The sequence below is a fragment of the Eumetopias jubatus genome, unplaced genomic scaffold, assembly GCF_037043125.1.
Source record: "Eumetopias jubatus isolate StellerSeaLion01/CBP00866 unplaced genomic scaffold, mEumJub1_p1.0 scaffold_1, whole genome shotgun sequence".
NCBI lineage: Eukaryota > Metazoa > Chordata > Mammalia > Carnivora > Otariidae > Eumetopias > Eumetopias jubatus.
Window position 1 is genome coordinate 57,770,667 of NW_028274807.1, and position 18,900 is coordinate 57,789,566.

Here is an 18,900-nt window from a genome sequence, read left to right on the forward strand (position 1 = left end):
CTTTCTATTTTTTATACCTCTTTTTTATATTAAATAACACCAGTTACCTTTGTCTTGCTTTTCTGAAATTAAAGACTGTGTTTTAAATTTCTCAAGTATGGTATTTGCTGCAGTGTTTGGCTATTAATCATATAATCGATTTCAAGAAACGTTTTAATATTTCTATTTTCTGTCATTTTATTATATATAGACTGTTGAACTTAAGAAGTAATTTTGTATCTGTTAATATAGTCATATGAATTTTCTTTTTTTTTAAAGACTTTTTTTTTAAGATTTTATTTATTTATTTGAGAGAGAGAGAATGAGAGACAGAGCACAAGAGGGAAGAGGGTCAGAGGGAGAAGCAGACTCCCCGCTGAGCAGGGAGCCCGATATGGGACTCGATCCCGGGACTCCAGGATCATGACCTGAGCCGAAGGCAGTTGCTTAACCAACTGAGCCACCCAGGCGCCCCTCATATGAATTTTCTATAGTAGTCCATTAATATGATAAACTGCGTTGAGAGATATCTAGTGTTAAATCATTCTGGGAGTATATTTTTGCTTATATTTATAAATAAAACAGGACAATAGTTTTCATTTTTTTAAATTATCTTTCCCTGGCTTTGAAATAAAATTTTCAAATTAAGGTTTTGAAATTGACAGTAACCTCAGAGAAAGAACTTAATCTTTTAATAGTTCTCCATTTAGGAACATGTATATAAGATGGCTATTTCTATTCCTTCACAATTATCTGGGTCTGTGGAGTTTTCTTTGATTTCAGCTTAATTGCTTTCAAAGTGACTGGCTTATTAAATTATGAATTTTTATGCTGATTTTTATTATTCTTTTCCTAATTTTAAATGATTTTATTTTATTGTAGTAAGAACATTTAGCATGAGATCTATACTCCTAACAAAATTTTTAAGCATACAATATAGTATTATTGATTATAGGTATAATGTTGTACAGCAGATCTCTAGAACTTACGCACATTGCTTAACTTATGCTTATTGGTTAGTAGCTCTCCATTTCTCCCTTTCCCCAGCCCCTGGCAACCACTGCTTACTCTTTGATTCTATGAATTTGATTATTTTAGAGTCTTCACATAAGTGGAATCATGAAGCATTTGTCTTTCGGTGACTGGCTTATCTCACTTAGCATAATGTCCTTGAGCTTCACCAATATTGTCACCTATTGCAGAATTGCCTTCTTTTTGAGGCTGAGTAGTATTCTATTGCATGTATATATCACATTTTCATCTGTAGATGAAATTCATCTGTAGATCAACATTTAGGTTGTTTCCACATCTTGACTATTGTGCATAGTGCTGCAATGAACACATGAAAATAGTAATAGCTTTTTGAGCTCCTGATTTCAATTCTTTTACATAAATATCCAGAATTGGGATTGCATCATATATAGTTCTATTTTTAATTTTTAAAGACATCTCCATATTGTTTTCCACAGTGGCTGTACCATTTTGCATCCCCACCAATAGCGCACAAGTGTTCCTATTTCTCCACATCCTCACCAACGACATGTGTTGTCTTCTGTTTCTTGTTTTATTTGTTTTGTTTTGTTTCTTTCTAGTTATTAACAAGTTTTTTTTAATTGAAGTACAGTTGACATGCAATATTATGTATTAGTTCAGGTGTACAACATGGTGACTTGACAATTCTATATATTACACATGCTCACCACAATACTAGTAGCTACCTTCTGTTATATAGTTATTACCATATTATTGATTTTTCCCTATACTGTACTTTTCATCCCTGTGACTTCATTATTTTATAACTGTAAGTTTGTCCCTCTTAATTCCCTTCACCTAAATTTGCCCATTCCCCCACCCCCTTCCCCTTGGATAACTATCAGTTTGTTCTCTGTATTTATGAATCTTTCTGTTTTTTGTTGGTTGGTTGGTATGTTGGTTTGTTTTGTTTGTTAGATTCCACATATAACTGAAGTCACATGGTATTTGTCTTTCTCTGACTTACGTCATTTAGCATAATACCCTCTAGGTCCATCCATGTTGTGAATGGAAAGATTTCATTTTTTTATTTTTTATGGCTGAGTAATATTCCATTATATATATATGTATATATATATATATATGAATGGATAAAGAAGATGTGATTGATATCTATAGCTATATGAATATAGATATATATATATCAATTAACAATAGTAATTCACAGACATGCTAAAATTAGTCCATAAATCTTCATGGATAACCCAGGTGCTTTTCAAAATGCGGCCCCTGTGCTGGGTCTCAGAGTGATATAGTGTGCTGGCCCTTTAAGAGTCTCAATTTCTGTATCCCTCTGGCTCTCCCCAAATGAAGCTCCACCAATTTTCAAAGCTCCTGGAGTTAAGTCCGGCTGATTTTCAAAGCCAGGTGTTAGTGTTGCAGGATTGCAGGGCTCTTGTCTCGTGGAGTGGAAGAATGAATCTCATGGACACAAAAGGGTAAAGTGAAGCTATGAAGTGAAGGTGAGAGCAGAAAGGAAAGAAAAAGCTCTCTAGAGTGAGAGGGGTCCTGAGTGGGTTGCCACTGAGGCCGTTTAGTGGCAGTCTTTTATTGAAACCGACTGGGAAGCTTGTGGCCTTGAGATTCTTGTGCTGTCTTGGTTTTTCCCCTTATCTCTTTTTTTCTTTTCTTTTCTTTTTTTAAAGAGAGAGAACCAGAGAGCACAAGTGGGGGAAACAGTAGAGGGAGCGGGAGAAGCAGGGTCCCCGCTGAGCAGGGAGCCCAATGCGGAACTCGATCCCAGGACCTTGGGATCATGACCTGAGCTGAAGGCAGCCGTTTAACAGACTGAGCCACTCAGATGCCCCGCCTTATCTCTTGTTCTGCTCTGTCTCAGTGTCTCCACTTGCCAGGAATAGTTCCAGAGCCTTGTCAAGGGATTCGGGGGCCTTCTATCTCCCCAGCCTATACCTTCACCCCTTCCCTACTGAAGAGACAGGACCTGTGGACAGAAAGAGCAATACTGGGATTGTGAGCAGTGACTCATTGCCTACTTTCTAATTCGTGGGGGTTAGGGATGGAGCAAGTCTCGGAGGAATCTGAAAAGCCTTGCTTTTCAGGACCTTGAAGGGCCAGCTGCTGCCAAGATAAGGTTACTATTAAACATGATCTCACTGATGTGCAGACCTTAAGAAACAAGGTAGAAGATCATAGGGGAAGAGAGGAAAAGTTGAAACAATGAAACCAGAGAGGGAGACAAACCATAAGAGACTCTCAATCTCAGGAAACAAACTGAGGGCTGCTGGAGGGGAGGGGGTAGGGGGATGGGGTAGCCGGGGGACGGACACTGGGGAGGGTATGTGTTGTGGTGGGTGTTGTGTAAGACTGATGAATCACAGACCTGTACCCCTGTAGCAAATGATACATTATATGTTAATCAATAAAATAATAAAACAATAAAATAAAATAAAAAACATTAAGTCACTAAGGCAGCCAGGAGTTCTTTGGGGGAGGTCACACTTTGCGTGTTTCAGGTGTCTATCAGTGAGCTGCAAGCTGTAAGGCAATTTTATTTTTTTTAATTTTTTTTAAAGATTTATTTATTTATTTATTTGAGAGAGTGAGAATGAGAGAGAGAGTACATGAGAGGGGGAAGGGTCAGAGGGAGAAGCAGGCTCCTTGCTGAGCAGGGAGCCTGATGTGGGACTCGATCCCGGGACTCTGGGATCATGACCTGAGCTGAAGGCAGTCGCTTAACCAACTGAGCCACCCAGGCGCCCTGTAAGGCAATTTTAATTTAAGCTGCATTTCTTTTGCCTTTGTTTCCCCCATCATTATGAGGCCTCATCTTCCCTTCCCTGTATCAGAGCCCCCGGGGTGCCTGATGTGGGGCTTGATCCCCTTGCTCCTTGGGGAGGACCTCTGCACTTGTGAAATCCCTTCTGCTTGTAGGTCACCATGCTGGAAGCTTGGTTCCTGGCTGCACCTCTGCCCTTCCTCCCCTTTTCAATGGGATTCTGTTTATGTCTTTATTTATGAAAAATCTGTCCCACCAGTCTCACCAGGCTTGTTTTCAGAGTGAGTTGCATCACATGTAGTTGTTGCCTTGGTGTGTCAGTGAGAGATGAACTCAGAGCCCTCCTAACTCTGCCCTGTCTTGTTTTCTTTTCTTTTTTTTTTTTAAAGATTTTATTTATTTATTTGAGAGAGAGAGAGAGAGAGAGAGAGACAGAGAGCACGAGAGGGAAGAGGGTCAGAGGGAGAAGCAGACTCCCCGCCGAGCAGGGAGCCCGATGTGGGACTCGATCCCGGGACTCCAGGATCATGACCTGAGCCGAAGGCAGTCGCTTAACCAACTGAGCCACCCAGGCGCCCCTGTCTTGTTTTCTTGATAACAGCCATCCCAGCATGTGTCAGGTAATATCTCATTGTGGTATTGATTTGCATTTCCCTGATGATTAACGACATTGAGCACTTCTTCACATACCTGTTGGCCGTTTATATCTTCTTTGGAGAAATATCTGTTCAGATTCTTAGCCTATTTTTTTAGTTGGGTTATTAGTTTTCTTTTGCTACGGAATTGCAGGAGTTCTTTATATGCTTTGGAGATTAACCTCTCTTTTTTTTTCCCCTCAACTGAGGCTTAATTCTGCCACTAAGTAGCTTTTTTTTTTAATTTAAATTCAATTAATTTACATTTACAATGATACATTTAATTACATTTACAATAATACATTTAATGTATTATTTGTTTCAGGGGTACAGGTCTGTGATCCATCAGTCATGTAATACCCAGTGTTCATTCTATCACATGCCCTCCTCAATGTCTATCACCCAGTTACCCCATATCCCCACCCCTCTCTCCTTCAGCAATCCCCAGTTTGTTTCCTGAGATTAAGAGTCTCTTATGATTTGTCTCCCTCTCTGGTTTCATCTTGTTTCATTTCTTCCTCTCTTCCCCTCTGATCCTCTGTCTTGTTTCTCAAATTCCACATATCAGTGAGATCATATGATAATTGTTTTTCTTTGATTGACTTATTTCACTTAGCATGATACCTTCTAGTTCATCCAGGTCATTGCAAATGGCAAGATTTCATTTTTTTGGTGGCTGCGTAATATTCCATTGTATATATGCACCACATCATCTTTATCCATTCATCTGCCCATGGACATCTGAACTCTTTCCATAGTTTGGCTACTGTGGACATTGCTGCTACAAACATGGGTGCAGGTGCCCCTTTGGTTCACTAGAGTTGTGTCCTTGGAGTAAATACCCAGTAGTACAATTGCTGGGTCGTAGGGTAGCTCTATTTTCAACTTTTTGAGGAACCCCCATACTGTTTTCCAGAGGTGGCTACACTAGCTTGCATTCCCACCAATAGCGTAGGAGGGTTCCCCTTGAAGATGAACCTCTTATCATTTAGATGGTTTGAAACATTTTTCCGGAGCTCAAGTTATCTTTTATCACTAGCACTGACTAACTTAAAAACATACCTGGAAACATGCCCTCAATAAAATGAAAACCAGTTTTAGAAACTCATTAGGCCAGATGATGTGACAGTAAGTGAGAGAAGTAAGATGCAGAGGCTCAGGGCTACGAACCATCAGCAAGGGACTGGAGGACCACAGACACTTCGGGCTTGAGTCAAGACCTTTAAGATTCATGTGGAGAAGAATGAACCCTGAAAGCCGCCAAAAGTTGTTGCCTACGCTGGAACTACTTGCTGGTGAATCTCAGTAATCATTCCCTGTTCCATAGCTCAAATACATGCAAATAGGTTACAGTCTTAGATGCATTAATAACAGTGAGAAAGCAATATTTGCATGCTTGTGATGAACTATGTCTCCTAAGGACTCCTGAGAGTATTTCTGCCCATTCTGTAGCCTGCCCTTTCTGTCTGTTGTCTCCTTTGCCATGCAGTAGCTTTTTAGCTTCATAGAGTCCAATTTGTCTATTTGTGTTTTTGGTTGTCTGTACTTTTGTTGTCATAGCCATGAAATCATTGCCAAGACCAATCTCAGGAAACTTTTTCTCCATGTGTTCTAAGAGTTTCATAGTTTCAGGTTTTACATTTAAGTCTTTAATCTATTTTGAGTTGATTTTTCTGGTGTTGTGAAGGAAGGGTCCAGTTTCATGCTTTTGAATGTGGATATTTAGTTTTCTCAACATCATTCATTCAAGAGATGATCCTACCTCCATTGTGTGTTCTTGACACCCTTGTAAAAATCGGTTGACTACAAATGCGTGGATTTATTCCTGAGTTCTCTAATCTATTCCCTAGGTCCATATGTCTGTCATTATGCTAGTTCTGCTCTGTTTTGATTACTGTACCTTTGTACTATATTCTGAAATCAGGAAGTATGATGCCTCCAGCTTCATTCTTCTTTCTCAAGATTGATTTAACTATTCATGGTTTTTTGTGTCCCATGTGAATTATAGAATTGTGTGTGTGTGTGTGTGTTTTAATTTCTGTCAAAAAACGCTATGGGAATTTTGATAGGGATTGCATAAAACACGCAACTCTATTCCTTAAGGAGCTAGAAAAAGAAGAAAAAACTGATCTCAAAGTTAGCAAAAGGAAGTAACAAAAATTTGAGCAGGAGAAAACAAAAATAATAGAAAAAATTAACAAAACGGAGAGCTGGTTTTCTGAAAAGGTAAACAAAATTGATAAACTATCAGCTAAACTAAGAAAAAAAGAGTGAAGACTCAAGTAAATAAAATCAGAAATGAAAGAAGAGACTGATGCCATATAAATAAAAAGGGTCATAAGACAATATTACAAAATTATACACTAAAAGCCTGGGTAACCTAGAAGAAATGGATAAATTCCTAGAGACATCTAACCTCCCATGATTAGATCATAAAGTAGAAAGTCTGAAGAGACCTATAGCTAGTATGGAGAGTAAATCAGAAATCAAAAAACTTTCAACAGAGAAAAGGCCAGGACTATATGGCTTCACTAGTGAATTCTACCAAACATTTAAACAAGAATTAATGCCAATGCTTCTCAAACTCCTTCAAAAAAATTAAAGAGGAGGGAAGACTTCCAAACTCATGTTTTGAAGCCCGCACTACCTTGACATCACAGTCCAAGACGTCACAAGTAAAACAGCCAGTCAATATTCCGACAAATATAGAGGCAAAAATCTTCAACAAAATACTAGCAAACTGAATCCAACAGCATATTAAAAGGTTCATACAGGATGACCAAGTAGTATTTATCCCTGGGATGCAAGGATAATTCAACATCTGAAAATTAATGTGCTACACCATATTAACACAATAAAGAATAAGAATCACACAATCCTCTAAATACATGTAGAAAAAGCATTTGAAAAATTCTAAACACTTTCATGATAAAAACTTTGAACAAATTAGGTATAGAAAGAAGGAAAGTATCTCAACATAATAAATGTCATATATGAAAAACCCATAGCTAACAACCCACTCAGTGGTAAAACACTGTAAGCTTGACCTCAATAATCAGGAACAAAGCATGAATGCTCCCTCTTGCCACTTTTGTTTAACATAATACTGGAAGTCCTAGCCACAGTAATTCGTGGAGGAAAAACAAAACAAAACAAAACAAAAGGCAGGGAAATCAGTAAGGAAGACCTAAACTGTCCCTGTTTGCAGATGCCATGATCTTATATGTAGAAAATCCCAAAGACTCCATAAAAAACTTTTAGAACAAATAAGCAAATTCAGTAAAATTACAAAATCAACATACAAAAATCAGTTGTGTTTCTACACGCTAATAATGAACTGTCTGAAATGGAAATTAGGAAAAACAATTCCATTTACAATAACACCAAAAGGAATAAAATACTTAGGAATAAACCCAACAAAGGAGGTGAAAGGCTTGCATACTGATATAAAATGTTAATGAGGGGCACCTGCCTGGCTCAGTAGGTAGAGCATGTGACTCTTGACGTTGAGGTCATGAGTTTGAGTTCAAGTTGGGTGTAGAGATTACTAAAAATAAATAAACTTAAAAAAATCAATGAAGGAAATTAGAGAAAACACAGCAAATGGAACAATATCCTATAGTCATGTATTGGAAGACTTACTATTGTTAAAGTGTCAGTCTTTAAATTTTTATGACCAACTTGTCATTTTCAGAATTTTATGCATTTTGTGTTTTCAAATTGATATGAATGTTCATAATATTGTCTTATTTTTTTCTATTATGTCAGTTCTACTTCTCATATTTCATTTTATATTGTTTCTTTTTTTCTAATTTTCTCAGTAATTTTTTAGATGGGGGAAAGGGCAGAGGGAGAGGGAGAGAGAAAATCTTAAGCAGGCTCCACAACCAGCGCAGAGCCCCACACAGGGCTCGATCTCACCACCCTGAGATCACGACCTCAGCCGAAATCAAGAGTCAGACGCTTAGCCAACTGAGCCATCCAGGCACCCCAATTTTCTTAGTAATTTTTACCATAGGTTTGTTTAATTAATTTCTAGAAAAAGCTCTTTTTGTAGTCATTCAATTTTGTTCCTTTTTATTGATTTTTGCCTTTAGTTTTATCTACACTTTTTATTTCGAGTTCACTGCTTCTTTTGTTCAACATTGGTATATGATAAGTACAGTTAAGATGATAAATTAGCTCTAACTACTTCTTTAGATTTATCCAAGAATTGTAAATGTCATCTTTCCCTTGTTTGCAAAATGTTAAATTATGTAAGCACATTTTTTCTTTTCCAAAGAATTTTTAAAGTGATGTTTATGCTTCATAATGGCAGGGATTTTTCCCCTCCCTTGTTTACTCTTCTGTGTCCTAGGTTTCTATCTTTTGTGTTTTTAACCTATTTGTATATGTTGTAGTAACTGATATAATAGGACATCTTTTCCATTTTATTTTTAACTTTCATATCATTTTAGTTATATTCTTTTTTCTCCCATGCTGTTATGAAGTTAAATATTCTTTTGTTACTATTCTTCTGATGTTCTCTCCTAACTTACTAAGGACAATACTTCTCTTTATTTTATAATGTCAATTTCTCTTTCTTTTTTTTTTAAGATTTTATTTATTTATTTGACAGAGAGAGACACAGTGAGGGAGGGAACACAAGCAGGGGGAGTGGGAGAGGGAGAAGCAGGCTTCCCGCCAAGCAGGGAGCCCCATGTGGTGCTCAATCCCAGGACCCTGGGATCATGACCTGAACCGAAGGCAGACGCTTAAGGACTGAGCCACCAGGTGCCCCTATAATGTCAATTTCTTAAACATATATATCTTGCCAAAATTCTCTTACCTCTCATATCTCATTTCCTCCCTCCATGTAGGTTTGAATTATTCAATTATTTTATTACAGAGATACAATTTGAGGAATCTTGCTTTTTTGGGACAATTATAAATTTTGATGAATTATTTATTCCTTCTATATATCTTTCTATGTTGCATCCTCCTGGATTAATGTTCATTTTTCTTAGGATACTTTTGAAAGTGTTTTCATGGAGAGTTTGGATGGAATAAATTTTATGAGAATTATATCCTTTACAGAAATCTTTTTTTATCCTATAATTGTATAATATTTTGTTTATGAAATCTGGAACAGAGTCTTTGAGTAGATTTTAAAAATTTAGGTCCCGCAAAATATCTGACACTTGGGAAAAAAAGAATAGAGAAAGATTAAAAATAAAGCAAAAGGAAAAGACATATCTGGCAAAAATAAAAAATAATCTAACAGAATGGTCTACATATGTTCACAGAAAGCCACGTATTAGAATGTTTATAGCACCACTATTAAAAATAACCCTAAACTGGAAAACAAATTTCCATTAACAGTAGCATAGAGAAATAAATGTGGTGTACAGCATTTACAGAATGGATAGTCTACAACAGAGAGAATGAATGAATCACACCTATATGCAGTCACAAGGAAGAATTCTTCAAACCTACTGTTGAGTGAAAGAAACCAGATACAAATGAGGTCGTCGTCTCTGATGCCATTTATATGAAGCGTACCAACAGGCAAGCCTAGTCTAGGAGGTTAAAAGTAGGACAGTGGGGTGGGGGCGGGGTGGTGGTGGTGGTGGTAGTGACAGGCTCTGGAGAGCTGGGAATGTGCAGTTTTTGATGTGCTTCCAGCTATGTAGTTTACAGGTCCATGGATCCTTAATTAAAAGCTCTTTCCCAGCAACTTGTCAGAGGGTGGTGGTAAGAAAACAGGAAGATTTCAGGAGATGAATAATTCGTAGATCTGTTTACCTCTCTCTCTCTAAGAGCCAAGAACTCTGGAACTTGTTAAAATAAGAATCTTCCTCACCAAACAAGTGGAAGGAAACCTCTTCCTGTAAGAAGAACAAACCAACCAACCAACCAGTCACTCTGAAAGAAGAGATCATTACAGAATTGATTGCTTAAATCCAAAATTTGATTCTGGATAAAAATAAATGTGCATTTGTTTTTTAAAAGCGTCTGTTGGTTAAATTCGGCCTCAAAACATTTTTTTTTAATTTTTATAGGTGACATCTGGAGAAACTGAATAACATTTCTCAAAATTCTTCATTTCTGACATGCCTGTGTGGAATTGTGTTAAATTTCTGGACCTGAGAGATTCCATCTTGATGCTCCATTTTCCTTTCCAACTAATGAACTCTTGAACTGAGCCAGAAGCGACAATAGTTTTACAAACAGTTAAATTTCAACACAGCAACTGGCATTCAGGTCATATGAAGACAGTAAAGGTAGTTAATACATACTAGGGACAACTTAATTTGACAGCAAAAATAAAGCAGTAGTTATCAGAAGTGGCTCCACTGGTCAGCACCAAATTAGCACCTTTTTCCCTTATTTTCTTTATCTGCCTCATGTAATCACCCCTTCCTTATTTTTCATAAAACCCCTTGCTTTCCCTACTAGAGCACAGCACTTTTCTGGTTTCCCCGAACCTGTGCTCCCCGAACTGCGATTCCAGGACTCCCAAAGAAAAGCCTTTGTTCTTTCTCGGTTTCACCACCTCCTGTTATTTAACACCTGCTTAACAGTGCAGGTTGCCATTCCTGAGTGCTACCGCCCAACCGATGACTCCTCACCTCCCCCATTTCCTTTCTGTCCCTGTCAAATGAAAATGGAAAAAGTGTATTTCCGCCCCCCCCCACCCCCGTGCTTTCTCAGTTTCCCCAACCGTCACATCTAAGGACTGGAAATATTTCAGGGCGGGGACTTTTAAACTGAAAACCCCGTGTGGCCGGGCTCCTGTGGGCAGTTCTTGAGGGTGAGTGGACCACCACTACGGCTCGGTGCCGGGGCGGGGCATTGGCCCGCCTCCCTGAGCTGGAGGCGCTGGGCGCGCAGCGATGAGATCCCTCGGGCTTTGCAGCTGAAGGCTGCAACCGCGCGCGGCCGGGAGCGACCATGGGGAGGCCGGTGAGCGGGGCCGGGCGTGGAAGGAGGGCGCAGGGCGGGCGATGTCGGTCCGGCTGCCCTGGGGACGGCGGCGGCCTGAGTGCGTCCGGCTGCGGCTCGCCCGGGGCTGGTCGGGCGCTGGGCTTGGTGCCGGCGCTTTCCCCGCGACGCCTAGCCTTGCCGAGAAGAGGATTTTTGCCTCGCGAAGGGTGGTTTCCAGGCTGGTCCCGGAGTCCCGGTTCTCTGTGCCAGTTGTCCTAGAAGGATGCCGCCAGGCGGGGGCCTCGGAGACGGAGACGCTTCTCTCGAGATCATTGTCCTCGGAGGGGGCCTGGGCGGGGAGGCGCGCGCCGGTGGTCGGCCAGTCCTCCCGGCACGCTGGCGGCTGGGCTCCCTGGCCCCGACCCGAGCGCGCGAAAGCACGTTCTATTTTATGTTGTCCCAAGAAGGGGATGGCGGGTGCTGCTTTGGCTTCGTGCTGGCACCCAAAGTTGAGGTGGGGGCTGCAGGATTCAGGGTTCAGAGCTCGCTCCCTCCTTGAGGCACGGCCTCTTTCTCCATCCTTTGGTCCTTTGCCTCGGGAGCCAAAGAGGGCCAGATAAATCAGGGTTAAACCCCAGGGTATCCAGGAGAGACAGACATTTTGTTTATTCCGGATCTGTTTACATGGCGCAAACTGAATGAGCGGATTTTTATTTACGTTGGGAGAATTGAAAAGACTAATAATAATACAAGATTAAAATCCAAATACAAGTAATACCTCAAGGTATTTTTTTCTTTTCTTTTTTTTTCACATATGGTTTACTGGCAAGACCGCACGGCCAGTCATTTCAGTATCTTTCTTAACAAAGGAGAATGGTGGCCTGGGAGCTTGTGTTTACTCGGCGCACTGGATGCTGCTAATCTTCACAGCCATCCTTCAGAGGAGGAATTGTTATGTGCTTTTACAAATAAACAATCAGAGAGGTTAATTTTCAGAAGCCCATGCGACTACACGTGATGGGAGCAGGATTTGCACCTAGAAATTCAGGGGAAAGAGGCATGGATAGGAGCAGTTAGCTGCCAGAGGGGTAGCTGCCAGGTAAGACCAGGTCCCTGGGAACCCTGGCCCTCCTGGCAAGGGGTAGAAGTGGATTTCTCCATTTTCATTTTGTACTCCCTGTATGTGGTTTGATTAATGGTTTTTTTTTTTTTTTTTAGTTACCTAACATGTATTGGGATTTACTGTATCTTACGCACTGTATTAAGTGATTTCAATGCTTAATTCTCATAGCAACCCAATGAAATAACGATATTTATTTAGTGCTTACTCGTATCACTCACTATTCTGGAGGCATTACATGTACGAACTTGCATAGTCTTTTTAATAGAAGGGTTAGTGCTATTATTTTTGCCTCTTTTGGAGAGGTAAAGTCATTTGTCCTGGCTCACACATGTGGTATTTGTGCTAACCCCACTCATCAGCCAGAATAATTATGTATATATTTAATAGCAAGGCTTTCCTTCTAATTCCCTTACTTCAGACATTCTTGGCTGTGTTTTCCTTCTTAGACATTCTTGGCTCCCAGCTCACACACTGTGTTCTGGTGTGCGTCTGCTTTCTCTCTTATCCTAAAACACAGATTTTCACTGTGAGAGCCAGTCCATTCTGTATTCCTCATCATCTTTGCTAGAATTTGGGTTTCCGTGTGAGAGAGAGGCATATGGTTAAAAAAAATGGCAGGGAATTAGAATGCCAAAGAAGACTTTAGTTTTGGAAGCCAAGGTTTTGAGACAGCAAGAGCCTAAGCATTTGAGTTTTAAAAGCCTAAACACTGGAAAACCAAGGACATACGTTATTCCAGATGGGAAGAACGCAGGAGATGGAAGAACCAGCTTTCCTGACCCTAGGGCAAATACGTATTTTCTAGGCTGGGAGAGCAAAGAGGGCCTGATTAAAGTCTGTATTCAGACACAAGCTTGCCTTCTGAAAAGGCAGCCCTGTGCCTGATTGTGGTGCATGCGGAGGGAGTTCAGGAGGATGGTAAATAGAACTTACAAGGAGGTTTTGAAATCCAAGAACAGAAACCTCTGTGCCTGGCTTTCCTGGGAGAAACTGTGGAAAGAGACCAGCCTCCTCATCATGACAAGGGAAAAGTAAAACAGAGATGGATAGATGCAAGGGCGTCTAGGCAGAGAGCTTGTAGAATTTCCCTTTGCCCAACCCAGGAGCACAGAATCAGGAGAACAAAAGAGAATGAGAGAAGACACTTTCGAAGCACAAGGTTTAATTGCACAAATTGATGACCATGATGACTGGAGGGGAACACAGCCATCTTAGAGAATGCTACCATAGATAGATGGTTGTAACCAAGGACTAGTAGCCCTGTCCCATGGCTTGGCATTGTGTGAGCCCGCAAGAATGGAGATGCAATGCCAGAGATTGGGACACCTGTGAAGTGCGGGGGTGGCAGGGGGCTGAATTGACAGAGATGATGTGATCTTGACTGCAGTGACGTCTCTACCTCTAGTTGGAATGGCAACATGAAATAACAATGAAACTCAGGTAAAGAAAAATACAGAGAAACCTACATTTCTTACACATCTCTAATATAGAAAAATATAGGGAAAAATTACATTTCTTGCCTGTACCCTTATGAACACACACGTAGATGAAGTGAATGGATCCATGGGGCTACTGTAGTTAGTCTGTCTACATCCACCCTCTCATTTTATAATAAAATGATACCCAGAATAACATCCAATTAAATGTCACCATGTAAAAATGCCAAGGATTTCTGCCCAGACACATGAAAACAAAGCAATACAGAAAAAAAAATAAGGATACTACTTTTTTTTTAAAAAGATTTATTTATTTATTTGAGAGAGAGAGAGAGAGAGAGAGCTCCCACAAACGGGAGGGACGGAGGGAGAGGGAGAGAGAGAGACAGAATCTCAAGCATATTCTACACTGAATGCAAAGCTGGTGATGGGGCTTGATCCTGGGACCCTGAGATCATGACCTGAACCAAAACCAAGAGTCCGACGCTTAACTGACTACACCCCTCAGGTGCCTCTGGACACTACTGTTTTTTAAAAGGCTGCAATTCGTATAAAATTTGCAGAATTTTCAGGGAAATCTACTTCAGCAAACTCTAAGGCAGTCGTATCTTTTTGCAAAGTGGTGCCCCCTGAGTTCCGTCTTTAATGTTAACAGATGTGGATTCTTTGGGAAGTGGATGCTAGCATTTGTAGTCTCTGTTTTCTGTGTGTATTTATGGCAGTTTGTTTTCCCCGACCATCCTATGTCTTTGAGACCTGGCTCGTGACAATGGTGGCTTTGAGAGCGCGGCCTCAAATTGCTAGGGATTGCCATAATGGAGGAGCCATATTGCTGCTTTTCCCTTCCCGTATCCTGAACACACTCTTTTATTTCTTCCATTTATAGTCTCCAGTTCTGTATCCACAAAACCAAAGTTATCTGGTGGTTAAAACTTGAGCTGCAGCATTCCCTGAGGTAGCCATGAGATTGAAGCTTCCTTAGCTTTTTGTCCACATGCAAATGCCCATGTCTTTGCTTTGCTTTCTGTCTTCAGGTGTTCAGGAGGCTCTTCTGTCGTCTGTCTACCTACAGACTGATTTGGTTCTTGGCAGCAGTGATGCTATGCAGGGCGCAAGGTAAAAAGATACCCAATTCCCCTGCATGGGGTCCAGGGAGCACAATTTCTGGAGTGGAGACATCTGGCTAGTGTTGTTTGTGCTGTGCTAGTTCATTTGTCTGCATTAATTATTTAAACATGTAATTTGCTTGGAGGAATGGGAGTGGTTCTTTCTGCTTTCCACATTTTAGTTTTCGAAGTGGAAAAAGGCTTTGACTATTTAGAAACTGTTTCCATAGATAAAACCAGATGTGAAGAAATTCTTTCTAAATTAAGATGTTTTTCACCTATCAAAGCAAATGACTTTTACATATTATTTAAATATAATTCCCTATGTTTATAAAGATATGGAAATGCTTGGGGAGTATGAATGAATATACCCTTTTTAGAAGGTAATCTGGTAGTAAGCCTTTAAATTGGGCTTGCCCCCTCTTTTACAGAAAAATATGGAAAATAATGAAATATAGAGGTTACCTTGGTTCACAGTCTATATAAAGCATATGCCTGTGCTGTCCACTTATTTGTTGAGTTTCCTAGTTGTGCCAGACCTTTCTCCTCTGTTCCATGGGATGCCACCCCTCACTTCGCCGCTGACCTATAACCTTCCATGTGCTGTTGCTTTGTATCAGCCTTCACAGGTGGAGAGAGGGCAGGCTTCCCACCATCCATGGCACAGGCTTTACCAACAGACTTGGGGGAATCTCAATGGAATTCCATAGACGCATCCAAGAATTGTAAACTTTCCACTAAATTATTTCTTGTCAAATAGAAAAATCACCTAAGAAGTTAAAACTCTAGCTCGGGTTCCTTTTCTACTCTCCATTCTAAAAGCAGCAATTTCTTCAAATCTCTGCTCTGCAAAATCTCAACAAACTTTCAGAAAACCCCAGCAACAGGTACAGTCTCCAGAACTTTTCACATCTACCAAGAGTACACCTCCCTAAAACTACACTTCTGCAATACTTGTGGGTTCCAATTTGTGTCTGTTGGTATGCCTACCTTCTCATCCTTGACATTGTTGAAGGGCCACTGAGAGGACATTGCTTCTTTTTTTTCTAATGACACTAGCCAACGTGTTCTCTGTGTTATTCATTTAAAAAAAAAAAAACAGATTTTGGTGTTTTTGATTAAGTCTGCATGTTGTCTACCATTGTATTAATTTGTGCTTTCATCTATATGAATTCACTCCTTTTATCTTTTGGGGGGGTGGGATGTTTGAATACATGTGTGTATTCATTTATCAATCTCTCTTGTTTCCTAATGAAGTTAGGATTAAATATTTCCCTCTGAAGATGGCTTTATCAATTTCTACGGATTTTAATACATTATATTCTCCTTGTCATTTATAGTAATTGATTATTCTTGCTATGACTTCTGGTGTAATTAGAGTTGAAAGAAGTATGCAAATTTCTTGTTTATTACATTGTGGACAGTGTTCAAGGTCATAGGGTAAGAACTTTTTTTGCATCTTATTTCAAGTTCAATTTGGGGGAATGTTTGTAAAGATTGTATGTTTATGTTCTCTTTTGGTAAAAGTTTATAAATACATACCTATATACACATACACATGATTTATATATATATAATGATTTATATATAAATATTCATTTTTCAAATCTTCTCATCCTTACATTTGACTTTTTTGCTTTATTTGTATTTTTTAATATGTGGAAGTGAAAATTCTGAGCAAACTATGGAAAACTCTCCCATTATTTTTGTGGATTTAAAATTTTCCTTTTCAATTCTATGGCTTTTTATGTGTTTCACTTATGTTCTTAGGCACAGAAAGGTTTGTTTGTTTAAAGATTTATTTTATTTATTTGAGAGACAGAGAAAGAGAGAACATGGTGGGGGGGTGGGAGAGAGAGAGAGAATCTCAAGCAGACTCCCTGCTGAGTGCGGAGCCTGATGTGGGGCTAAATCCCATGACCCTGAGATCATGACCTGAGCTGAAATCAAGTGTTGAATGCTTAGCTGACTGAGCCACCCAGGTATCCCAACATAAAGGTTCATAATGTATATATCTTATATTATTTTGCTCCTTGTATCATTTTGAAAAATACATTTTTGTCCCTTACAGTGTTTTTTTCTCCCATTCTTCCTTTTCCCTTCTTGTAAGTCTCAGTGATGATGTTGAAACATTCCAGGTCTTTGAATTTTTCTTGAATTTTTTCCATATCTTTATGCCTTTGTGCTACATTCTGGAAGAATTCCATGACCTGCTTTTCCTACTTAACTAGTTGACCCTTCAGTGATGTCCATTCTGCTAAATCAGCCAAATCATTAAGATTTTATATTTGTCATTTTCTACAACTCTAATTTCTACTGTTTACAATGCTGGCTTCTTTTTACACTTAAGAGATCACACTTATTCACGTCAAAGTGTTTCTTGATTCATTATGTCTTTATTCATTTAGTTTGAGTTCCTGGGTTTGTAGAGTTTATTCTTCTTTCATTGAGTCAGCTTTCTCAAATGTCTGCCTAGTTGTTATTATATTAAGATTTCCTATTGAATCATCTCTCATATCAATATGAGTAGCCAGCATTGGCGGGGGGAAAAATTATTGTCATGCCTTATATTCTGCATTGCATTAAGTAAAAATGTGGGAATGCGTAATTGTTATTTGATTGTCAAAGCTGTCTGGTACTACGTAGCCTCCTGAAGCATTGTCCCGCATATTCTTCTACCTTATGTTCCCATATTCACCACTGCTTTCTGGAGGCAGAAACTGCTATTGCTGACCCTTCTTTGTAGGGGGTGTGTGTGGAATGTATAGGGCTGTTACATCTTCTTCACCTAAACGGATCACTCTGCCAATTGTCCGTTGGCCCTTTCTTGCTTCTGCACCTCTAGGCATGAACACTCCTGGTGATGCTTCTAGTCTATCTGGCAATTTGCATCTCCAACCTCATTCTACCTCCTTTCAGCTTACAGGAATTCTTTGCACAATTTCTGTCACTGAGAGTTTGCTTTCTTGTTTTCTTACTCTGTTACTCTTAAAGATTGAATAAACATATTTGAACTTATATTTCTCCAGCAGCATCAGGGATGTAGGTAAATGTTTTCTTTGCATTTTTCTCTATCTTTTCTATGTTTAACTTTGAACATGCATTTTTTTAAATCAGGAAAATGTGTATTTTTTGTGTTAAATTTTAAAATATAAATGTTCTTTTATGATTCCATGATAAAAGTCGTGACCCAAAATGAAAAAGAACTGCTGAACACACCTGCTTCCTTAAGATGCTCTCTGCAAAATTCCGAGGAAGTCTTGATTGTGACATGGCAGAAAATCAAGGCTGTTAGCCCAGAAAACATGGTCACCTTCAGCAAGAACCATGGGGTTGTGGTCCAGCCTGCTTATAAAGGCAAGATAAACATCACCCAGCTGGAACTCAAGAACTCAACCATTACCTTCTGGAACACCACCCTGGAGGATGAAGGGTGTTACAAGTGCCTCTTCAATACTTTTGGTTCTGGGAAGATCTCAGGAACAGCCTGCCTCAGCCTCTCTGGTGAGAATCTCTGGGAATACATTGTCTCTGGCTAGAAATGTCATTTTCAAGAATGTTTGGAACATGGTGGTAGTGCCTAGTTTTTCAGGATCCTAACCTCAGAAAGGTTCATGAGAAGACGCTTAGCCTTTCATGTCTGTTATAACTGTGTTTGTGGTTATTTGGAAAGTTCATGGGGCTCCCTTGAATCTCTGCCTGGAGTTATCTTTGCTCTGAGGAATAGTGTTCTCAGCGAGAGTAAATTAAGGACCATGGTGAGGATAATGGGTTCTTCGTAAGTAGTGGTATGATTCAGACCTGGCTTTGCCCTTAGCGGTCATGTGACCCTGGGAGCGTCCCATCCCACTCTCTGAACCAGAGTTTATTTATCTGCACAGTAAGTATGAAATCGATCATCTGTAGGGTCTCTAACAGCTTTAACACTTCTGGATCTAAGGACAGA

At 39.7% G+C, this 18,900-nt stretch overlaps 1 protein-coding gene across 8 annotated transcripts in view; it reads left to right on the plus strand.

Moving 5' to 3' along the window:
* Positions 1-11,194: 11,194 nt before the first annotated feature.
* CD200 (CD200 molecule) overlaps positions 11,195-18,900 on the plus strand; it is a 108,175-nt gene continuing 100,469 nt past the window's right edge. For 4 of the 8 annotated variants that reach the window (XM_088024446.1, XM_088024451.1, XM_088024444.1 and 1 more), the window contains exons 1-3: positions 11,196-11,328; positions 14,883-14,964; positions 18,138-18,458. In XM_088024446.1, coding sequence (XP_087880572.1) covers positions 11,317-11,328; positions 14,883-14,964; positions 18,138-18,458 — 415 coding nt within the window. In that variant the 5' untranslated portion in view covers positions 11,196-11,316. Of the gene's footprint in view, positions 11,329-14,882; positions 14,965-18,137; positions 18,459-18,900 lie in introns of all 8 variants that reach the window. The other 4 variants (XR_015768449.1, XM_088024462.1, XM_088024460.1 and 1 more) reach the window with 2 other exon arrangements.